The following is a 24514-nucleotide window of genomic DNA, read 5'->3' on the forward strand; positions in this document are numbered from 1 at the left end:
GCACTCACCTAGCACGTTCAAGACCCCTGGGTTCAATCCTCAGCACCACATAAAAATAAATAAATAAAGGTATTGTGTCTGACTACAACTAAAAAAAAAAAAAAAAAAAAAAAGAAAAGAAAGAAACAGAAAACTTAGAAAAAAACCTAGCTAAAACAGATTTCACATAGTATTACTAACAAAGAATATGTCAATAAATATTTATCACATAATTCTGGCTAAGAAGAAACCACACCTATTATGTAGTTTTAATTTTTCATAGCCATTGGTCTTATCCCTGTTAACCTTAATGCCTATTCATTTTTACAATTGGAAAATAAAAAACAAAACACTCTTGGGCGGGGTTTGGCTCAGTGGTGAAGGACACTTGCCTAGCACATGTGAGCACTGGGTTTGATCCCTAGCACCAATAAAAAAACTAAATAAAGAAATAAAAATAAAACCACAAGTTGTGATATAATGAAATAATGCTTTCAAAAATAAATCCATGTATACTTCTAACAATCTGATATGTTTGAAATTAAAATAACTTTAAAAACAATTTTTTGGGTACTGGGGATTAAACCTAGGAATGCCCTACCACTGAGCTACATCATTAGCCCTTTTTATTTTTTACTTTATTTTGAGAAATGGTATCCATAAATTGCCTAGTCTGGCCATGAACTTGAGACCCTCTTGCCTTAGCTTTCCAAGTAGGCTGGGATTTAAAGTGTGGGCTATCATGCTCAGCTGAAATAACATCTTTGATTTCATCTTTATTTTAATCTAATTTTTTTCCCAGATAGGAGAAAAGAAATGTAGGACTGATGCAAAACAACAACAACAAAAAACCAAAAAACAACTTTTTTTTTTTTTTTTTTAAAGATAGAGTGAGAGAGATGAGAGAGAGAGAGGGAGAGAGAATTTTTAATATTTATTTTTTAGTTCTCGGTGGACACAACATCTTTGTTGGTATGTGGTGCTGAGGATCGAACCCGGGCCACACGCATGCCAGGTGAGCGCGCTACCGCTTGAGCCACATCCCCAGCCCCAAAAAAACAACTTTCTAATGATCAGAAACCAAAAAACCTGAAGGAACACTAAGTGAAATAACCAGAAAACTCAGTAAAGTAGAAGATTCCATTTGTTATGCACATGGATTTTCTAATTGTGGTAAATATTAACCTTCCAGTTACTCAAAGGCAATTTTTTTTTTTTTTTTTTTGGATACTGTGGATTTAACCAACCAGGATGTTAATCACTGAGCTAGTCCCCAGTCCTTTTTATTATGAGACATGGTCTTATTAAGATGTTTATGGCCTCATTAAGTTGCTGAGGCTGGCTTTAACTTGCAATCTTCCTGTCTCAACCTCCCAAGCTGCTGGGATTATAGGGGTTCAAAAATCCAGCTCAAAGTGAATTTGTGTGTATAGAATAATGTACTTCCTTTTCCATTTTATCATTTTATTATAAAAAATGCATTTGAGTAATCTGGAAATTTTATTTTTAGGTTTAGTGACCCTCGTAATGAGTTTTTAGGGCAATAAAATTTTTATGACAATATAAGGTATCCATTCTTTAAAGTTTGTGATTTTTCAAATGCTTTTCAAGTAACTATCTGATATTTTGTCATTTATTTCTACCTATTTTTAGCATCTTTTTTTTTGAGAGAGAGAGAATTTTTTAATATATATTTTTAGTTTTTGGTGGACATAACATTTATTTCATTTTTATGTGGTGCTGAGGATCGAACCCAGCATCACGCGCATGCCAGGCGACCGCACTACCGCTTGAGCCACACCCCCAACCCTATTTTTTAGTATCTAAACACCATCTTTTCACATTTTCAACAACAGGTATGTAAAGAATACATATTATTTTGGTAATTTACCTGTGCAAGAGCGTTATCTTCACCTTGCTTCTTCTTTTTCTTTTTTTTCTTTTTAGATTTTCCAGTTGGAAGAGCTCCCTCTCCCTTTTCTTTATCATCATCTGAAACCTGATATTAAAAGCAAAAATATTGAGTGAACCAATAGGTTAAATTTCCACTATACAGTAAATTATTATGAAATAATTTCATTCATTAGGTTCAGCTTTATCCCCCCCAAATCTAAATAAGAATTAGTAATGAGTGATAAAACTGACCAAGAAGTACACAGAATTTCATGCTCCTGTTTTCTAGGATAGCCTCCTTTTTGCCATGTCTTTCATTCCTTATTACAAAAAAATTAGAGAGCTGTATAAACCTTCATGCTTTCTTTATTTATCTGGTGTAGATGGACACAACACAATGCCTTTATTTTTATGTGGTGCTGAGGATTGAACTCGGGTCCTGCCCATGCTAGGTGAGCACTCTATTGCTGAGCCACAATCCCAGCCCAACTTTCATGTTTCAACAACTTATTTGATGGGTAAATCAAATAGAATTTTGGAGTAAAAATGCAGAGTCACACACATTATTTGCAAAACCACACAACAGTTCCAACAAACTAGGATCTAGACTATATGAAGAACAAAGTAAATCGGTAGAAAGAGAAAAACAAGATCACACAAACACAGTCCATGGGAATGTAAAGTGATACAGCCATCACAGAAAACAGTTGGAAAGTTTCTTAACATAATAGTAAATATGTATCTACAAAACACCAGTGATTACACTCCTGGTTATTCATCCCAGAGAAATGAAAACTTATATTCACACAAAAACCCTTGAACTGTGTGTTTAGCAGTTTTATTCATAACACCCTGAAAATGCTTTTCAATAGGAGGATGGCTAAATTAACTGAGGTATGTTCAGATCACAGCTTATTACTCAGCAGTAAAATGGTACAAATTGCTGATACACACAACAAACTGGACGAATCTCCAAAAAATTCTGCTGGGTGGAAAATATGAACAGACAAACAAGAAATCCAAAATTCAATACCAAAAGGCCACATACTATATAATTCCATTAATATAACATTTTTTGTTTGAGGGGGCTATATATAAGGTTAATATGAGGAACCCTAACGTGGTGGTGGAAGAAAATGTTCTGTATCGTGACTGTATTAATGTCAATATCCTGGTTACAATGCTGTACCACAGTGTTTATAAAGATGTTACTGCTGATGAAAACTGGGTAAAGGGTACAGAAGATTGCTCAGCATCATTATTTGTTCTTATTTTTTAAAAAAATTTTTTAAACTTTTTTTTAACTTGTTTATAGACCTTTATTTATTAATTTATACATGGTGCTGAGAATCAAACCCAGTGCCTCACACATGCCAGGCAAGTGCACTGCCGCTGAGCCCCAGCCCCAGAATTCTTTTGTGTTTTTCTTTAAAAATACTTGTATTCACATGTACCACAGAGGTGAACTTTCCATGGAAAATGTTTCTTGCTTATTCTCACAGGTGACAACCTAGGTTTCTATATTATCCTTATAGCAAGAGATGATCTGGGTAATTGCAATTTTTCTGCTCAGCATCATAGTCACTAGGATGATTTTGGTGATGTCATAAACCACCAAATAGCTTTTACTAACAGATGGAAAAACAAAGTAACAAAGATGACTAACCAATTTTTAGTTCAAGTTAATTGCCAGTTGTGAGGAAACTTATAGAGGTTATAACACAGAAAGCATTTCATAAGCTTGAAAGGATTAAAACGTCACTGCACACGCCTATGATCTCAGCAACTCAGGAGCCTAAGGCAGGAGGATACCAAGTTTGAGGCCAGACTGGATAACTCTTCCTAAGGGCTGGAGGTATATATAGTTCAGTGGCAATGCTTTCCTGGGTTCATCCCCAGTACTGCAAAAACAAAACCTAACAACAAAAAAACCCTCACATGAATCTATGCAAACTATGAAGGATATTCAGGTCACAAGAACTGTCTTCCGTTTGTTTCTCAGACCATTATAATCAATTTCTTTCTTTCTTTTAAAAATATTTTTTAGGGCTGGGGATGTGGCTCAAGTCGTAGCGCACTCGCCTGGCATGCGTGCGGCCCGGGTTCGATCCTCAGCACAACATACAAACAAAGATGTTGTGTCCACCAAAAACTAGAAAATAAATATTTAAAAAAAAATATTTTTTAGTTGTAGATGGACATAATATATTTATTTATTTTTATGTGGTGCTGAGGATCAAACCCAGTGCCTTACAAGTGCAAGACAAGTGTTCTACAATAGAGCTACAGTCCCAGCCCTATCTATGATCCATTTCTTACAAATATGAAATATAAGTTCCCTAAGACAAAAGGCTTGTTTTGTTAATGAGAAGGCCAAAATCAACTCTATAGCATCTTTTAACCCATGTAACAGAGTTGACTTTACAAATAAAAAAAAAAAATTTTTTTTTCTTTTTTAAATTACAGTTAGACAACATTCCTTTATTTTATTTATTTTTATGTGGTGCTGAGGATCAAACCCAGTGCCTTGCATGTGCTAGGCAAGAGCTCTACCACTAAGTCACAACCCCAGTCCCCACTTTACAAATTTTTGACTGTAAAAAGAAGAAAGGCTGGGGTTGTAAATCAGTGGTAGAGTGCTTGCCTAGCACATGTGAGGTGCTGGGTTTGATCCTTAGCACCACATAAAAATAAATTAAGTATTGTGTCCAACCACACACAACTAAAAAATAAATGTTAAAAAAAAAGAAGAGAGGGCTGGGGATGTGGCTCAAGCGGTAGCGCGCTCGCCTGACATGCGTGCGGCCCGGGTTCGATCCTCAGCACCACATACCAACAAAGATGTTGTGTCCGCCGAGAACTAAACAATAAAACATTAAAAATTCTCTCTCTCTCTCTCTCTCTCCTCTCTCACTCTCTCTTAAAAAAAAAAAAAAAAAAAAAAAAAAAAAAAAAAAAAAAAGAAGAGAAAAGAAAAGAAAAAAGATGCTGGGCCAGGTGCGGTAGCACATGCCTATAAACCCAGAGGTTCAGGAGGCTGAGACGAGAAGATCGTGAGTTCAAGGCCAGCCTGAGCAACAGTGAGGTGCTAAGCAACTTGGTGAGACCCTGTCTCTGAATAAAATACAAAATAGGGATGGGGATGTGGTTAAGTGATTTGAGTGTCCCTGAAAGATGCTGAACATGGTGGTATTTACCTGTAATCCCAGCTATTTGGGAGGCTGAGGCAGGAGGATCACAAGTTTGAGGCTGGCCTAGGCAACTTAGCAAGACCCTGTCTCAAAATTTAAAAATATCTTTAAAAATTTATACGAATTTTATTTAAATCTATACCTAAAAGGGGTAGGGATGTAGCTCAGTGGTTGAACTTTCCCAGTTTGCACAATGACCTGGGTTCAATCCCTGATAGCATAACATTATGATAAATCTTAAAATCTTTTACAACTCTTGCTGATCCTGTTCTCATTTTGGTAACAATGACTGCAACTTCTTGTGTGTCCATCTAATCAATTTGTTTTTTTAAGTTGTAGATGGACATAATAATGTTATTTTATTTATTTATTTTTATGTGATGCTGAGGATTAAATCTAGTACTTCACACATGCTAGGCAAGCACTCTACCACTGAGCTACAACCCCAGCCCCATCCAAACAATTTTTCTATAAATTATGTGTCCACACATAAAAATTTTACATAAGTGGTACTACTGTGTCTTTCAGTAATTTGCATATTGTTCAGTATTTTTTTTTTGATGGGGGGTACTAGGGATTGAACTCAGGGCACTCAACCACTGAGCTGCATCCCTAGCCCTATTTTTGAATTTTATTTAGAGAAAGGATCTCACTGAGTTGCTTAATGCCTCAATTTTCCTGAGGACGGCTTTGTACTTGTGATCCTCCTGCCTCAGTGTCCCAAACCATTGGGATTACAGGCATGCACCACTGTGCCTGGTTTCAGTATGTCTTTGAGATTGTGTTCATACTGTTATTAATGTAACTTTAAAATATTTTTTTTGTTTTCATTGTTTTAGTTGGATACAATACCTTTATTTTTTATTTTTATGTGGTGATGAGGATAGAACCCAGTGCCCTGCATGTGCTACGCAAGTGCTGTACCGCTGAACCACAACCTCAGCCCCTAGTGTTGCTTTAATCTATTTATTTTTAATTTCTCTTTAATATGCCATTGGATGAACATACTAATTTTATTTACCCACTCTCCAATGAGGGACTTTTAGATGGCATCCTGTTTGCTTAGAAATATAAAGACAATCTGTAAATAGATTCAGGAAAAGAACTGTTATGATGTGTGATAAAGTCACTACTCATTGATTTTGCCAAATTCTAGTGATTAAGTACAGGGAAGTCCAGTTGGAGAAATACAGACTTTTGGTTATATACTCACTAAACATTCAACAAATACTGGAATGATTTCTGTGTGGAAAGGTAGTGTACAAGGAAGCTTTTGCAGACCTAGTTTAAATCTCATTTTTTTCCACCTCAAATTTCATATTCCTTACTAATTTTACATGTATTATAACTTGCCAACTCCTACCTACCATTAGTCCCTCTCCCTTTCTCTGGTCACTGAAGCTGAGTGGTAGTACACCTTATTAAAAGCCAATCCATTCACTTGTGCCCATGGCTTCCCCATCCCCTACTGCCTCTTCTAGATACTATTCTATTAGCCAAATATGATCTTTTATTTATGTTTAAATTTTTACTTTATTCCAGATTCTTTCTCTTTTGTCTACAAAGCAAGAGGAGTTGGGCAAACTACAAATTAATCCCAACACCAGCTTGAAAAACGTTCACTTCCATACTGTATGGATGCTTACAGCATAGTTGAATGGCTGCAAAAGATCATATGGTTTCTTTTATAAAAAGTCTGCCCAACTCGCACTAAAGCTTTTTCTTATCATTAAAATGCAAACAACCCTTTCCCCCACTACAAAATCCTGATACCACTATTACTGTCATCTACTACCTCTCTCCACCATTCCATTCCAAATTTATTTTTTAATTTTTGGGGTACTAGGAATGAAACCCAGGGATGCTTAACCACTGAACCACATCCCTAGCTCCCTTTTGTATTTTATTAGAGACAGGGTCTCACTGAGTTGCTCAGGACCTCAAAAAATTGCTGAAGCTGGTTCTGAACTCATGATCCTCCTGCCTCAGGCTCCGGAGCCACTGGGATTACAGGTGCGCACAACTGTGCTGGGCTCCACACCTATTTAAAAAAAATTGTTAGTACTACTTTCTATCCTTTAATCATTTCATATTCTAAAATATGGCTTCTATTTCAAGATTTATTTTCTCTCTCTTGTTTTTTTTTTGGGGGGGGGTCATGGGACTGAATCCAGGGTCTCATGCATGCTAAATACCAGTGCATTACACTCTAATCTACTATTCCAAGATTTGTAATGATGTTGCTCTAAATTACCAGGAAGGAAATCCAGTCATTTTTAAGTCCTAATGTTACCTGCTACTTGCTATTTCTGATGTTATCACTCTCTCTTTTTTTTTTTTGGTACTGGAGATTAGGGTGTTTAACCACTGAGCCACAACTCCCAATCCCTTTTTTATTTTTTTGGTACCAGGGATTAAACTCAGGGGCACTCAACCACTAAGCCACATCCCTAGCTCTATTTTGTATTTTATTTAAAGACAGGGTCTCACTGAGTTGCTTGGCATCTTATTTTTCACCGAGACTGGCTTTGAACTCGCGATCCTCCTGCCTCAGCCTCCGAGGCGCTGGATGGAATTATATATAGGTGTGCACCACTGTGCCTGGCCCAAATCATTTTATTTTGAGACAGGGCTTTACTAATTTGCTAAGGCTGGTTTTGAACCCGTGATCCTCCTGGTCTCAGCCTCTTGATTCATGGGATTATAGGCATATACTACCATACCCAGCACTGCCTCCTTGATACTTTCTTTCTTTCTTTTTTTTTTTTTAAAGAGAGAGTGAGAGAATTTTAACATTTATTTATTTTTTTCTTAGTTCTCGGCGGACACAACATCTTCGTTTGTATGTGGTGCTGAGGATGGAACCCGGGCCACACGCACGCTAGGCGAGTGCGCTACCGCTTGAGCCACATCCCCAGCCCCCTCCTTGATACTTTCAACTGCCTGAGCCTCTGTAACCCAGAACTCTCTACCCTTAGTCTCTTTCATTAACAAACACCCACTTATCCCTTATACTCACCTTTTGATCATCAGGAATTGGTTCCTGGGACTTCAGAAGTGAAGCTCTTTCATCTACCCAGTTCCCCCACTCTTCTGCTGGTGCATTCCAATCAGAACTGGGATCAGCAGAAGACAGACCATCTAAAATTAACAGTGTAAATTAGCTATCATTTCTGCCATAAACTAAAATGAAAAAACTAAAAATTCCTTATGTTGAACTAAACTGTAATTTTAAATTATTGTTGTTCTTTTTCCTCAAGCACATTTTAAGAGCTAGAAAAAATAGTAGCATAATGGCAACACACTTTATCCAAATTTTGCTAGGTATATAGTTAAGTGGTATTTCTAAGATAGTACAGAAAACTTATTAACCATTTAATTTTATCCTCCTTATTTCCTTTATCAGTCTCCTGAATTTGTACTTCCTCCTATCTTTATCTCAGTCTAGGATTTGGTTGGAATTTTGCTCTGATAATCATATATTTTTTAACTGATTTATTTTCTATGGTACAGAATTAACTTTTAACACCAGTATCAAAATTATACCTCCCCATTCTTGTGTACCTTTCAAGACGATGTTCTCCAAATCACAAAGTTATGTACTTCTATTTTTTTGATACTGGGGATTGAACTTAGGGGCACTCGACCACCGAGCCACATCTCCACTCCTATTTTGTATTTTATTTAGAGATAGAGTCTCACTGAGTTACTTAGTCTCACCATTGCTGAGGCTGGCTTTGAACTTGTGATTCTTTTGCTTCATCTCCCGAGCCACTGGAATTACAGGCATGCGACACCATGCCCCAGCCTTCTTCTCTTTTAATACTTGGTAATCTGTGTACTTTACAGATTATTCAATGCTTCCTAACCTGATGATTCACATAGATGTTTGAGACACTTTCAGGGCTTTAATCATCCTAGTCTCGCAAGTTATTTTTATTCTAGATTTCTAAATTCTTTTCTTTCGCTCTAGGCAGCACCAAATTTTTGCTGTGTGTATGTGCGTGTGCGTGTGTGTGTGTGTGTGTGTGTATGTGTTGGGAACAACTGGGAACTGAACCCAGGGTCTACAACAGAGCTACACCCATAACTCTTTCATTTTGAGAGATGGTTTTGCTAAGTTGCCCAGACCTACATTGAACTCAAGATCCTTCTTGTCTCATACTCCTGAGTAGTTGGGACTACAGGTATGTGCTACTGCACACTTGCTGGATTTTTACTATATTTATTTTGCAGTGTTGGTGATTAAACCCAGGACTTCCTGCATTCTAGACAAGGACTCTACCACTGAATTACAGCCCAGGGCTGAGTTTTACTTTCTTTAGGAAGTTCACTGGTTATTGTAAAAGGGGAAACCATTCTTTGATTTTTCCCTGAAACTAATAAGTAGTTCTCAAAGATAAATTTTTCCTCCTTTCTCTGCACACCATTATATTCTCATATACATTCCTGTAATATGTACTTACAGTTAAGTTTTAAGATAGAATAATAGACTTTAATTACAAATGGTCAATAAGCTGTCCTAACATTGTTTAAATTTAAAAAATTCAAGCCTTTCCCACTTCTTTTTATCAAGTACTAATTTTTTCATATGCACTTGGGTCTGTTCCTGAAATTTCTATTTCACTGATTCATTCCTAGGATACGGCCATACATAACTTTGTAATACATTTTAGCATCTGGAAGGACAAATGTGCTTATGTTACTCTTATTTTGCTATTCTTACTTTTCTAGATGAATTCTATTAAATATTTTTGTTGAAAAACAGATATGCTTTGAAAGACCATATAATAATCTGACAAAGTGCTCACAGAAAAACAAAGATAGACAAAACTGTTTGCTCAGTATGATCCCAAAATTTGTGTGAGGAAGAGGCAGAAGAAAAACACAATAATAAATATATATTAATAGTGGAATTACATCTAATTCAACTCTTATTAAGCACTTACTATGTACCATAATTGGAAGTTCGATAGACACAAAAATGAGAGAGAAATCCCTGTCCACATGTAGGGCACAGTCTGTCTATTCAGGGATGGAGCATAACAGACAAATGTAAGCATAACAGACAATTAAGAACAGAGCAATAGATCCATTAGGGGGCTATGGAAACAGAAAAGGGAAGCAAATCCCGTATAGGATAGGAAGAGACAGAGATTCAAGCAAAATTTATAGTCTAGTGGAGGAAAAACATAAAAAAGTGTGAAATATAAACAAAAAGTTTATATTTCTTCCTATATTTCTAAATTCATTAACATAAGGGGGTATTCTAGAGTCAGTATTACATAGTATTAACATAGGGGTTAAGAACCTGAGTTTTCTTTTTTCTTTTCCCCTTTTTTTAGTTGTAGTTGGACACAACACCTTTACTTTATCTATCTATCTATCTATCTATCTATCTATCTATCTATCTATCTATCTATCTATCTTTCTTTCTTTTTGTGGTGCTGAGGATCAATATCTATCTATCTATCTATCTATCTATCTATCTATCTTTCTTTCTTTCTTTCTTTTTGTGGTGCTGAGGATCAAACCCAGGGCCTCACACATGCCAGGCGAGCGCTCTGTCACTGAAATATAACCCCAGCTCAAGACCGTGGGTCTTATAGTCAAGCAGATCTACATTTGAATACTTTTTTTACCACTTAATAACAATATTATTTTGTTCAAGTTTTTTAATCATAATGGGCTATAAATCAATTTCAAGAAGTACTGATAGGATTATATAAGATACATGTAAGGCAGTTCACAACAATGCAGTAAGTGCTCAATAAATGGTAGCTATTGTTTTTATTATCACCGATGACATTAAAGCCATTTCTAAGCTATCAGTATATATAATTAAGACTTGATGTCTGACAATCCTAATATCTTAGTAAAATATACTTGATGTGTCTTTTTTTGAGGGAAAGGGGTCCTGGGGATTGAACCCAGGGTTTTTACCACTGAGCTACACTCCCAGCCCTTTTTATTTTTTAAAATTTTGAGACAGGGTCTTGCTGAGTTGTTGAGGCTATCCTCAAACTTGACAATCCTCCTGCCTCAGCCTCCCAAGTTGCTGGAATTAAAAGTATGCACCACCACACTTGGCAATATCTTAAATGTAGAACAATTTTTATAAGCATAACGGGATCTAGTAGATGTCAAGAACTAATTGCCCATATTACCCAAGCATTCATTAACCATAGTGTTCAGAGATTCAGAGCTGCCAATGGATTTACTTGAACCAAACAATTAAACTTCATAGATTAGAAACCCAGATTCAGAAAATTGTTGTCTATTAGCCTTACCTCTAAGACTGATTGCCAGAAAAGAAACAATCAAGTATAAAAAAATTTAAAAAGTTGAATGAATCATATACTAATATATGACCTACTTTCTTGATAAATATTGTAGGGGGATAGGGGTGAGGGATAAACATCTATTATAGTACTTAGGGAAAAGTTTTTTTTTTTTTGTACTGGGGATTGAACTCGGGGGCACTCAACTACTGAGCCACATCCACAGCCCTATTTTGTATTTTATTTAGAAACAGAGGCTCACTGAGTTGCTTAGTGCTTCACAACTGCTGAGAGTGACTTTGAACTCTCCATTCTCCTGTCTCAGCATCCCAAGCTGCTGGGAATACAGATGTGCGCCACTATGCCCGGCAAGAAAAGTATTTTTTAAAAATGCTTAGGTAGACATGAAGTTTGGATAACAACTGTAGCAGGTAGACATGAAGTCTGGGTAACAACTGTAGCCCATGGAATGACTTCCATATAAGATTATTAACAGAAACATAACATAATCCTAGATTGTTTTTTCTTCACTGGGATCAAATAAAACTACTTTAAAACAATAGCTCAATCACCTAAACCTAAAAATTATTACCAGGAAACTTGGTATTTGTAGACTAATACATTAGTTTCTCTTTGCCAGTTTCTATTTGGTTGCTAGCTATTTTTGCTAGAACTTAATTCAACATTAACAACTTTAGTAAAACAATTAAGAAAACAATTTAAAAAACACTCTCCAGTATTTTAACAGAAATATTGATTAATCCCCATAAGTGAACTACTAATTTTATCACCAGAATATCAACAGGAACAGCAGCACTAATTGAATACTGACTATGTATAAAGTAGTATTCTAAGTGCTTTATATGTACTAATCTATTTAACCCCCAACAACACTGCAGGGGAGGAATGACTGTCTTGACAGATGAGGAAACCAGGGCATTTTAGAATGATCATGCAACCTGTCTAAGAGCAAAGGCAAGAAACCTAGGATTTGAACCTAGTAGCATGTTTCCAAACCTTAACCACCTCAATATGATATAACTAATTCATTTACTCCTGTGCTTTGTGTTACCAAAAACAAAATCCTAGAAAACATTTGCTTTGTGGATTGTGGATTAATCTCAAATTACTAAATCACATTGTATAAATTCTGAAATAACAAATCCACTGGGTATAAAAAAAAAAACCTCAAAAAAAAAAAAAAAAAACCCCAAAACACCACACTAAAGATACTGACACAAAAAAATAAAATTCAGAGAAAATGAGGTTAAAGAAAAATTTTGGATTTAAAAGACTACTACAAACTTGAAGAACACCATCTTCCTCAAGTACAAAATTGCTGTGATACATGTTTTTAAAAATCTTTCATTTTAGCAGCCAATTACGTTTTTTTTCATATTTGAAGACTCCTAATAGAGATAAGATAAAAGTGAAGCAAGCTAGTCTGCAGCAGGGAAGCCTGGAACCCTGTTTGCTCAATTTTCCTCAGTGTCAACCTCAGCACCTCAAGATGGCTTACTGCCATTTTCCTATAGTCACTCCTTAATTCTGTTCTGCAAATAACTGAAAATTCTTCCTAAAGCAAGGATAAGACTATTTTTCCCCAAACAAGTGCTTTCACATTCTTATAATATCTTAAAATAAGATGAGACTTTATTTGCTCCATTTTATAGCTTAATTAACCTAGATTCCAAGATAAGTTACAAAGCCCAAGCAAGCCATATGAGAAACTAACTGTACTATATTACATTTATCTTAGAAATTAAACAAAAGTGGCTAGGCAAACAACTTTTTTAAAAAAATATAATTGCTTCAATACCAGAAAAAGTGATTACTATGAGATACTATATTTTAAAGTCAGGACTAAAATTCAGCTCTACCATTTAAACTAGTACTCCAACCCCCAGTTCCCTAATTTTCATAGGCAAATCAAGTCATTTCAAAATATGGCCCTCCCTTGTCTACTTTTTCAACTTCTTCTGCCCTAATCTGTAATTGTTGTGCTTCAACTACTGTGTTGCAAACTTAGTTCTCTGATTACTGTCATTTCCAAGACTAGCAACTTTGCATACATACTACCCTCTGCCATTTAACTAGCTAGCTATCCTGGTAAAACTTAGATAACTTTTCTTTGCCTCAGTTTCTTGAACCAGAAAGTAGAGGGGGAAAGAATCTTTCTTTATAGAATTGTTAAAAGTATTAAATAAGTTAATAAGACTTAGACTAGCGCTTGGTACATAGTTCAATGTTTTCTTTTATCATCATTATCAACAGTACTAAAATACCTATGTATACCATACTATAATAGGTACTGAGTATATAAAAGTATATAAAACCCTCCTTCAGAAGGTTTCAACCCTACTTGGAAAACAAAACAAAACAAAAAATATATTTTTTTAACATGCCAAAGAAAATATATTTTACTTATATTACTTCATGAGAGACTTAACTCTTTTTTTTTTAGTACTGAGAATTAAATTCAGGAGCACTCAGAAACTGAGACACATCCAGGGCCCTGCTAATTGTTGAGGCTGGCCTCGAACTTACAGTGCTCTTGCCTAAATCTCCTAAATTGCTGGGATTATAGTCATGCACCACAGTGCCCAGCAACTTTGTCCAATTTTCAAATTAATTTTTTAACTGATAAACAAAAATGTAAACACTGTACTTAAAAAAAAAAAGACAAAAATGGTAGAAAATCCCACAGGGTAGAATATAATTGCTTACCAAAAAAAAAAAAAAAAAAAAAAGTAAAAAGGAAAGTGATATAAAAATTCAGAAAAAGGAGCCAAGTTCTGCAATTTGGGATTATGAAGCAAAAATAATATCAGATACTTTTATTTTTAAATGAAAATGGTATGGGCTTTCTGAGTATGAAGACTGTATCCTCTTTCCCTTCTAATTTTTATCCCCTTTGTTGTTTTTTTGAGAAAGGATTTCACTAAGTTACCCAGGCTGGCCCTAAACTTGTCTCATCCTGCTTTAGCCTCCTGGAACAGGTGGAATTAAAGGTATATGGCACTGCACCTGGTTTCTCCCCATCTTTTAAAAATGATTTTTACCTTTAGCCTTCCCCATGTTCCTACTGGAAATTAGCTAAGAAAGTGGTTTTCTATAAGGACAAAAATGTGTACACTTCACAAATTCAAAGCCATTCCTGTATATTCTATTCCCTCTTATAACTAGAAGAAACAGAAAATTTATTTAAAACAAAAATTCTAAACTAGAAATACTATTAAGCAACTACAAAAAAATTTTAAATACTGCCTCAATCATTATGAAAACTCAGTTTTTTAACTACATGCATTCAATAAGCAGCTTTTAAGTAATACATTTGATATTGAACTATATTAATATGACCTTTAAAGATGAGAAAATTTAAATTAAATAATAAAGCATGAATTCAGGGTGCTGTAAAGAAAATTCTAACAAAACAAAACAAAACAAAAACTGATAATTTTTAAAAGGACATACTTAACCCAGACCATTCATCATCGATATAGGGTTGATTACGGCTAACATCCCACTGATAATCAGAAGTGGTAGACTGAGAAATTGGCTCAGCAGTAGACCCTTAAATGAAAAACGAATGCAATAAAATTAAAAATGGAATTTCCTAATGATGTTTCATAACAATAGTTCTATTTTGCACATGGAGACTTTACTTTTTTGTTTTTCCTAAAAGGAAAAATGCAGACATTAGAAAAAGAGTTAAATTAAAAGAAAAAGTAGTATTGAGGGTATTTTAAATTAAATATGATAATCATTAAATCTAATTTAATTGATCAGACACACTTTCCCTATAATTCCAATCCATTAGGTTTCATTTTTTTATAATAGATCCTTCCAACTAGTTACCTACAAATTTAAAGAATTCAAAAGAAAGTTGTTTTATTTTTCTTTTTAATGAAAAGTAATAAAACTCAAAGAAAATCTCTGGTTATTGATGATTTTGGCCTTAGATGTTTCAGGGTTTACCTATATCCTTAGAACCCTGAAAAGCAGAACTAGAAAACGTCTTGAGTTAGCTACAACTTTCTGGCCAAAAGAAAGTTAAAAGAAACAGATGATCTAGAAAGGTGAGAAAGAGAAAAGTCAAAGAAATAAGAGGATTGTTGAAGGTTTGGAGAGTTAAGTTTAGGTGCCTTTAAAAGAACAGAATATTTTAAATTTTGTCTCGTTCTTCTGTTTTTGTTTTATGGGGAATGGGGAAGGAATAGGTGGGATGATAGTACCATGTCACAGAGTACTTTTGGAACTCAATGAGAGTGCTGTGGTAGTCTAACATTTAGAACTTAACACAAAATTGTACATCTAATTTTGGGGGCATATAAATTTACAGATGCCAGGTCAAATTCCTTATTCTACGGCTACAAATTCATTTTGTAATGTTAACAGTGGTTCTCTACCATGTATATAAGCATGTATGTACATACAAATAGGTTCACTTTAGATTCAGAGCCAGTATCACAAAGAAATGGTTAAAAAGGAGAGATTTCTAATAGTATAAAAGACTATACAATCATTTCCTCCCCTCAGAGTCCTAATTTATAACTTTTCACTTGGTTACAGATAATCTTACTAGCATTCCACTAACATGACAACTGCTTGATACATACTCAAAATAGTTATATTTTTATAACTATTTATAAATTTAACTCTAAGTAACCATAGTATATATTTAGCACATTGGATACTAAAAAGCACTACTGTAATCCTGGTGCTTTTACTTTAAGAGCTTAAGCTTCTTTCTCCAACCGTGTTGTATAAAGTCATCAAATGAGGGAAACAATTAACTTGCACCTAAAGATCTACAAGGTGGTCTATGAGATCAAGGTTTGGCAGTTTGAGACCCATGGGCCAATTCATCCATCTTATTTTCACAAGGTCTATGAGTCAAAAATACTTTTTATATTTTTACATGGTTGAAAAAAACATACATAAAGAATATTATTTTGGAACCAGACACAATTATTTGTTTACATATTGTTTCTGGTGGCTTTACTGTTACCATGGCAGACTTAAGTAGCTGCAACAAAAAAACAACAACAAAAAAAAAAACACTATAGCTCATAAAGCCTAAAATATTTACTATTTATTCCATTATATAAAAAGTTTGCTGACCCTTATTCTAGGCTACTGATTCTAGACATTGTGGAACTACACAATTAGTAAACTGGGTCCATGAATTCTGATGTGTATCGAGCACTGCAAAGAGTGTCTCCCACATTTATGTAATATTTGTTTAAAAAAATTTTTTAAAATTATATCTTAGTTGTTGATGTATCTATATATATGTATATAAATATTAATATATAGTGCTGAGGATCAAACTCAGTGCTTCACACATGCCAGGCAAGTGCTCTGCCACTGAGCCACAACCCCAGCTCCTGTTTTTTAAAAATGTTAATACTTTCACATAATTTAGCCAATATGTAATATCTGTTAAATGTGTGTAGCTTCTAGGTGATTACTAAAAGGCATATCCACTTAAGTTATGATCAATCAATAGTTTTTTAAATAGTATACATTCTAAAACAATAGATACTCAAAGTAAAATTATTACGATGGGGTCTGCATAATCTGAAAGGTTTCCCTACCCATTCAAGATAAAGAAAAGGGAACAGAAACAAAACCCAAAAGAGCCAATATGCAACCACAAGTATAGTAGAAATAGACTAGAAACTGAAAATCCTAACCTAAAGGAAGGCCTTCTACGAGTATTTGTGCACTAACACATTGTCAGTGCTGTCTGGCCACAGAATCTTCCTTATTCCCCTGCAGAAAGGAGCTAAGCCACTAGCACATACAAGATTTAGGTTTTTCTCTCCCCAACCCCACACCCTTTTAAAGCTCTGACATTCTATTTATCTATTTTTTTTTAATGTTGATAGCATTATGTTGATGCTGATTATTTTTTTAAATAACAAGTGCTAAAATTTATTTAAACAGAATTTGTTGTTGTTGTTGTTAACTAAATGAAAGACTGTTTTCACATACCAGAAACAGCAGAGTTAAGTGTGAGAGATGCAAAAGAAGCAGAATTCTGTTCAGAGGTATTCATTCCCCTATCCACACTAGACCAAGCAGCTGTTAAAATAAAGAACGTCACTTGGAACCTTCAATTTGCAAAGAAACTTGAAAGATATGTACAGATTTAAAACTATGATAACAATATTTAAAGATAACTGTAGAAATCACAACCAATAATACAGCAATAGCTACTATTTACATCTGTCTATGGCTGAGCCCCATTCCACCAGCCATTGCTAATCCTTCTGGTAAACACTCTAGGCAGTTAAATAATTTTCTGACAGTTAGAACAACTGAGCTACGACTGGAACTTAATTTCCAAAGCTTATGCTCTTTCCTTTATATCGAACTATTTTATTATCTATCATAATTAAGCAACTACCTGGGTCACATACAGAACTTGGTATATGATGTTTATTATAATCAATCCTCACAAGTATAACATGAGGTCCCATATAGGTGAAATAACTAATCTAATGCACATAAAAGCTAGAGAGGTTATTTCACACCTAATACATGTGACCAGACAGTCCCATGTTACTATACCATGCTATCTAATCAATATTTTAAAGACATTTCTTCCTCATACATGGGTATAGTCATGTACCACAAAAATGATACTTTCATCAACTGCAGACCATGTGTTCCCATAAGACAGTATCACGTAGTGACATCATAGCCATCTTAAGTACGTTATGATGTTCACATGATTATGAAATAATCTAAGAATGCATCTTTTGAATGTGTCCCCATTGTTATGTGATATTTGACCATATTTTAAGGAGCATATATCTCCATGTGATCAGTCACATCTGTCTCCTTTTAGTGACCTACTGCAAACCTAATTTAATACATTTCCTTTTCAATTTCAACCAGTCTGAATCCAACAAGGGAGGAACTCTAATTTACTGCTTTATTTTATCTGTAGCATCTCTAAGGAAGGACTAACATTTAATCTCTGTCCTAATTATAATTAAAACATAAATTGCATATCAGAAAAGGTCACAGTTCCCAACATTACATCATAAAACCTGACCATTTCTCTTTTTATTAAATATAAAAGGATGCTTTTAGCACAGAGATTTGTGCTAACTGGTAGGAATTTACAGAATGTCTTCTTCAAACTAATTTTGATATTTCTACAGTCTTATGACATGGCAGGGAAGGAGAGGAAAGCAAGCATAAGAACAATATTAGTAAATGATCTATGAGTTTGTTTTGAAAAAAGTGGTGGGAAAACTAATAGAAAAAGAAGAAATTTTTCTCCACTTACAAACTAAAAACTTTCTAGTGTCTATAGCTCCCCAGATTAAAAGAAACAAAGTATTAAAATGCCTGCCATAAGAACAATAGGGGGAAAAAAGTATATTTAATGCACAAGAAATAATTCAAAAAAATAAAACACTAAGAGGCCATTAGACAAATGGCAGAGAACACAAACATAATTCACACACACACAAAAAATAGAAATAGAAATGATCAAGAAAGTATGAGAAAAAAGTCAACTTCACTAGTGATTTTAAAAACGTTACAAAAACCATTTATGTATTTTTGCTTATTAAATAAAATTTAAAAATTAAAAAAAAACCCTCAACCTTGGTAAGTATATAATAAATGAGCACATATACTGATGCTGAAAGTATAAGGAGAAAAACTCTGAGAAAATACTTTGCTAACATATAATGTGGCATTATAAACATTCATATTCCCTTGAGCCCTAATCATTCCCAGAAATCTATACTAAAGAAATGACCCTAAATCAAACATATTCAATGTAAAATCATATAAAACAGTTAAAAAAAGAAAAGAAAAATTATTTCTCCAATAATATGGGAATAGTTAACTATGGTATGCTTACTACATAATACACCATAGGGTCATTAAATAAAAATACAAAGAGTAAGGGAAATGTTTGTTACAATGTTGAGATGAGGGCAAAAGGAACATAACAATGCTTGTTTGAGTCGAGTCATATCAAAAAAAGAAAAATTATACACTGGCAGGAATAATTCTTAAAAAATTAAAACAAAAACAAACAAAAAAGCAAAAAAGTAACAGTGGTTGTCACTGGGTGGTAAGACAATAGTGAACTTTTCCCTTTATCTTTATACAGTTTTCCATATTTAACATGGATTTCTTTTCTATACTACAAATACACACCTAAAAATTAAGTTGTTTTTAATTTAATGGCTCTTACAGAAATAAATTTCTCAAACTATTAGTCTTTATCAAAGAAATCTAGGGAAAAATTTATAAACAGGCATTCTTCAGATTATAAAATACTCAAAAATGGATGCTGTACGATGTACTTCCACTTACTATTTTCACCAAGACTCAATAGAACTACTGAAATTAATTAAGTTTGCTTACACATTATATTTACCAAATCACAAACATACCAGTTATCTACATTGATAACCAAATATGATAATAGTTCTGAAAGCACTATGTAATGAGTAAATAATAAATGCTGTATTCACTTTAGTCCCACTTTGCTTCATGCAGATGATCTGAGATGAATTAATTATTTCTATCATTTCTGTTTAGAAGGACTAATGTATCTATAGACAGACTTTTTCCTCTCTTCTGAAAAATTAAAAATATACCAGGTTAGCAATTTTAAATGAACATACATTTTTCTAATGGTTCTTACCAATGCCAGAAAATATTGAACGGTCACTCCAGCTCCTTCCCCAGTCTTTTCCATTTGCATTAGCATCACCAGTGTCTTGAGTCCAAGCAGATGGCTCTGTTTTCCTCTTGCCTCCAGAAGCAGGTGGAACAGAGTTCCACTTCTCCTCACCTGCACTGATCTGTGAGGAGTGTTTTACAGACTTTTCATTCCAGCCTCCTCCATTGACAGTAAGGTTTTCATTCAATCCTGAAGAAACTTAAAGAAAAGAAATAAAGATTAAAAATAAGTATGCAACTTCTTGTTTAAAAATAAGTATTTTCAAATTTCTACAATTGTTTGGCTTATAATGACCATTCCTTTGTTTCTTCCTTTAAAGCTTGAGCTTTAAAGATAAAAATCAATTATAAAGTGACATAGTCACCATTCACCTTTTTCAATGGCAGAATTACTGCCTCAAAGGAAGTACAACAAAGTGAACAGGAAAATGCCATATATTCTAGTATACTCAAAATACTCACCCAACTCATATGAAGACTTCTCCCTAGTTAGATATTATTTCCTTAAACTATTCTATACATTATGTATAGGCAGCAATCCTAAAAACCCTGGCTTTACATTAAAATCAACTAATATTTTTCTTAAAAATAGGCTTTGGGGCTTTAGCCCAGACAAATTAAAAATCAGAATGTCTTGGGGTGAGGCCCAGGTATTTTAAGTATGCATGGAAACACACACAGGCGATTGAAAAGGACATGTTTCTTTTTATGTGCATGTAAGTATGTGTACATTTTTTTTTAGTTTCCTAGATGACTGTAATATGTAGCCAAGTTTGAGACTCATGGGCATGAAGGAAGATGACAGTGATTAAGAACAAGCCTAAAATGAAAAAGGTGCTTTTTTCACTTATGAATTTATGTTTTATTATAACTTTTGTTTCGTATCATGTATCATCTACTTAATCCAATCATCACCATAAATGAGTAAATAAATTTATTTTATGTTTGTGATATTCTGCGTACCTTACAGTCCATTTATTGTGATATATTAGATGCTATCAAAGAGGTAGTTAAAAATAATAACTAAGGCTTTTTTACTTAATATATGAGGTAAAGTTTTTATTTCACATGACTATATTATATTCACATTCAACAAAAATCCTTCTCTACTGGTTTAAGCAATACAAGCAAGAGACAAAATTGCATCTAAATGATTACTAAAAGAATGTTTCTATGTATGGGGATGGCAGAAAGCTAAAACATACCAAATGCTGTTAGAAGTGGGAGTAATTTTTCTTTTTATCTATTTTCCAAAATCTCTGGATTATGTTACTTTATTAATTAAAAAATCATTTTAAATCCTTTTATTTTTCTTCTGCATCACTCGTGTGAAGAAAAAAGACATGTATATAAGTTTCTATTTTGATGGGCCTTCAATTTAATTTACATGTAATTTCTCTCACCCTGAAGTGTAGAATCTCCTTTTCCAGACTTAAAGTTGCTAACTTGAACATTTAGATGAGAATCACCTGGTTGAAATAGAAATAAAATTTATTTAACACTAAAGGCCACTTGTGCACGTTAAGTTAGGAGTAATATACAAATTAATTTTTACTTATTATCTACAATAAATTGTTTCTTCAAGTGCCAGATTCTTACACAGGAAAAAAGTAAATTTACAACACATTTCACATGTTCATAAGTAACTGATTCTCTAATTACCATATCCTTAGTCAACTAAAATACCAATAAAGAAAATTTTCCAAGCATAAATAGGGTTTGCTATTTTGCAATAGTAATCTAGATTATTTTAAGTAGGAACTGCAGAATTGGCCTCCAAAATTGGATTCAACTTTGCCACCTCTCAAATACCAGTTGCCTTTTCAGCAATCCTAGAAACAAACACATCAAGTTCTTAAGAAGAACTTTACCAGTATTTGGGACGAGAACTTAGGAAATAAGGCAAAAGGTGAGAATGCAAGTTTTAAAACAAAATTACAATTTCTCTGTCACTAAAAAGCATAATGATCATAACGTATCAAAACAAAAACAAAAATACAATCCAGCATGAAACGGAATTGTGTGAGAAAGGAAGGCACAAGTACAAGACAGTGAAAAGGGCTACCAACTGAATTACTAAAGCATAGCTAACATGTGATAGTGAAAATGAGTAAGTAGAATTAAGTCACTGCTATATTGTGGCAATAAATTCCAACAAGTTACCAAGCAAAAAAGTAAAAAAGAGTAATAAGGCTAAGAAAGTGATCTGGAAACAACTGAGTGATGGTAAGATGAGAGGTCATTAACAAAAAGACAAGAGTGAGTTAAGTCAATGTTTTGAAGCAAATTGAACAGTATCACTTTGCAGACTGGTGTGTCTGGTGTAAAATGATGGCAATGTAAAGTGCTACCAAGAAGCCATCAATATTGATAGTTTGAACATCTGAAATATTTGGAAGATTATAAGCTTAATAACCTTTCAAGTTCTGCTTTACCAAACATCTGTGGTACTCTCAAAAAGCTAGAGTGATAAGAAATCCAGATGCAACCTGCACTAACCAGACCATGCCTGTTTTATCTTGGAATGAAAGCACCCAACATGCATAATGGTGATAAATAATTCCATTTAATAAATGTTTTATCTACTGTAAGAAATGGGGTGCAAGAGTTGGGGCAAAGTAATACATATGAAGAAAAGGAGCAACATCATTTTCTCATGTGACTCAAGGCAGAAAGGCAAATTTTAACAAGCCATTCACTGGGCAATATGTAAAAAATAATACTGATGGTATTAGGTAAACCAATACATGGTTCATAATATTCTCATGAAGAAGGGTATATCAGCACAATGACATTAGCAATTCAAAACAGATTTCGACATAATATTTTGTAAATCTGATTTAAAGGAGTTTGATTTGATGTACCACTCTTATGTTCCACTAATATACCTTTATTCTTCTTGGAACCAACAGGAAATGATGCAGTTGTAAGTTGATCGGTGGTAACTGTGATGGTATTTTCTATCCCAGGGATAGTTGAATCCAATGAACCAGAATCAGGCAGCACCTTATCACGTTTACGCTGTTGTCGTTTCTCTCTGTGACTAATTTTAGTTTCCCAGGCTCCTGACATAGCCCCAGAAAAAAAATGTTATTCAGTAAGGGGAAAACAAAAAAAGGTGTAGTTTTGAGGAAAAAATGGGGTGGGGCACACAAGGTATCATGATAAATATATATATTAAACTAAAAATGCAGAGGGTTGATTTTATTAATTTATCCTAAGAATTTATTCTAAGCTTATTGTTATAGGCAACAAACCATTATTATGTATTCTAGCATTTTTCTTAACCAAATATGTCATCTATAGAAAAAGTGATACAAATAAGTCATCATGTATCTTTTTATTTTGCTGGGTAGAAGTGATAGGAATGATATATATATATATATAAAATCACTAATAAACGGGTTTATTAGGTAATGATGATAAATGGCTTATTCAAGAATTTTACCAATAAAGGAAATTATCTAAGCATAAATAGGGTTTGCTATTTTGCAATAATAATCCAGATTATTTTAAGTAGGAACTGCAGAATTGGCCTCCAAAATTGGATTCAACTTTGCCACCCCTCAAATACCAGTTGCCATTTCAACAATCCTAGAAACAAACACATCAAGTTCTTAAGAAGAACTTTACCAGTATTTGGGACTAGAACTTAGGAAATAAGGCAAAAGGTGAGAATGCATGTTTCAAAACAAAATTACATCCCTGCCAGGGATGGTATATTTAAAAACAATGGGGGAAATCCCCCAAACCATACTTTTAGGAAACAAAGACAAGATGAATGGCTTTTCAGTTTGTTCAAAATACTGAGGTAGACCTAAATTTCAAGGTAGTTTCATTTAGGAAAAGCACTATTGAATTCTCAAATAATTTAGAAAACAAATTGTTTCCTACCAGTGTCATAGATCTGAATTTGAAAAACTATAGTAATTAAAAAGAAGAGCTAGATACAAGACTAACTAAAACAAATGAAGCTTTTACATGATACACTTTGGTTAAAAAAAAAAAAAAAAGGATTTAAAAAAATTTCTACAGTGCTTTCCCTTGCTCAAATACCTTCATCAACTTCCTTTCCATCATGGCGTGAACTGTTTTGCACTGCTTTAGCATCTGACTTTGATTTCTTCTTATTTTTCTTTGACTGAAAGTAAAATAGAACGTAACTTATTATTTTGTTATGTTTTTGAAAAGGTAGTAGTCAGTAAAATACATAATGAAATGTATGATGCTGACACTAAAAATTTTAATGAGTTTGATTTAAAAAACATAACATATTAACTGGCAATAATATGAAGTTACCATTTATTGAGTGGTTTCTAAGTGCTAAGTACTTTGCACTTATTTTCTTATTTATTGCTTTAAAAAAATCACTGGAAAAGGCATTATCTCATTTTAAAGATAAGAAAATGGAGACTTAGAGAAATATTTGTTAAATATTTAATAGGC

At 33.8% G+C, this 24514-nt stretch overlaps 1 protein-coding gene across 7 annotated transcripts in view; it reads right to left on the minus strand.

The window, feature by feature from the left end:
* Positions 1-24514, minus strand: part of Mtdh (metadherin) — a 64903-nt gene that overhangs the window by 9740 nt on the left and 30649 nt on the right. For 2 of the 7 annotated variants that reach the window (XM_078016889.1, XM_013356998.4), the window contains exons 3-10: positions 24125-24209; positions 22957-23133; positions 21472-21537; positions 20031-20267; positions 17345-17434; positions 14819-14917; positions 8083-8204; positions 1871-1978 (exon numbers count right to left, since the gene is read on the minus strand). In XM_078016889.1, the coding sequence (XP_077873015.1) occupies positions 1871-1978; positions 8083-8204; positions 14819-14917; positions 17345-17434; positions 20031-20267; positions 21472-21537; positions 22957-23133; positions 24125-24209 (984 nt within the window). The remainder of the gene's footprint in view (positions 1-1870; positions 1979-8082; positions 8205-14818; positions 14918-17344; positions 17435-20030; positions 20268-21471; positions 21538-22956; positions 23134-24124; positions 24210-24514) is intronic. The other 5 variants (XM_013357001.4, XM_005316318.5, XM_040293832.2 and 2 more) reach the window with 5 other exon arrangements.

This window comes from Ictidomys tridecemlineatus, chromosome 7, assembly GCF_052094955.1.
Source record: "Ictidomys tridecemlineatus isolate mIctTri1 chromosome 7, mIctTri1.hap1, whole genome shotgun sequence".
In the NCBI taxonomy this organism is placed as follows: Eukaryota; Metazoa; Chordata; class Mammalia; order Rodentia; family Sciuridae; genus Ictidomys; species Ictidomys tridecemlineatus.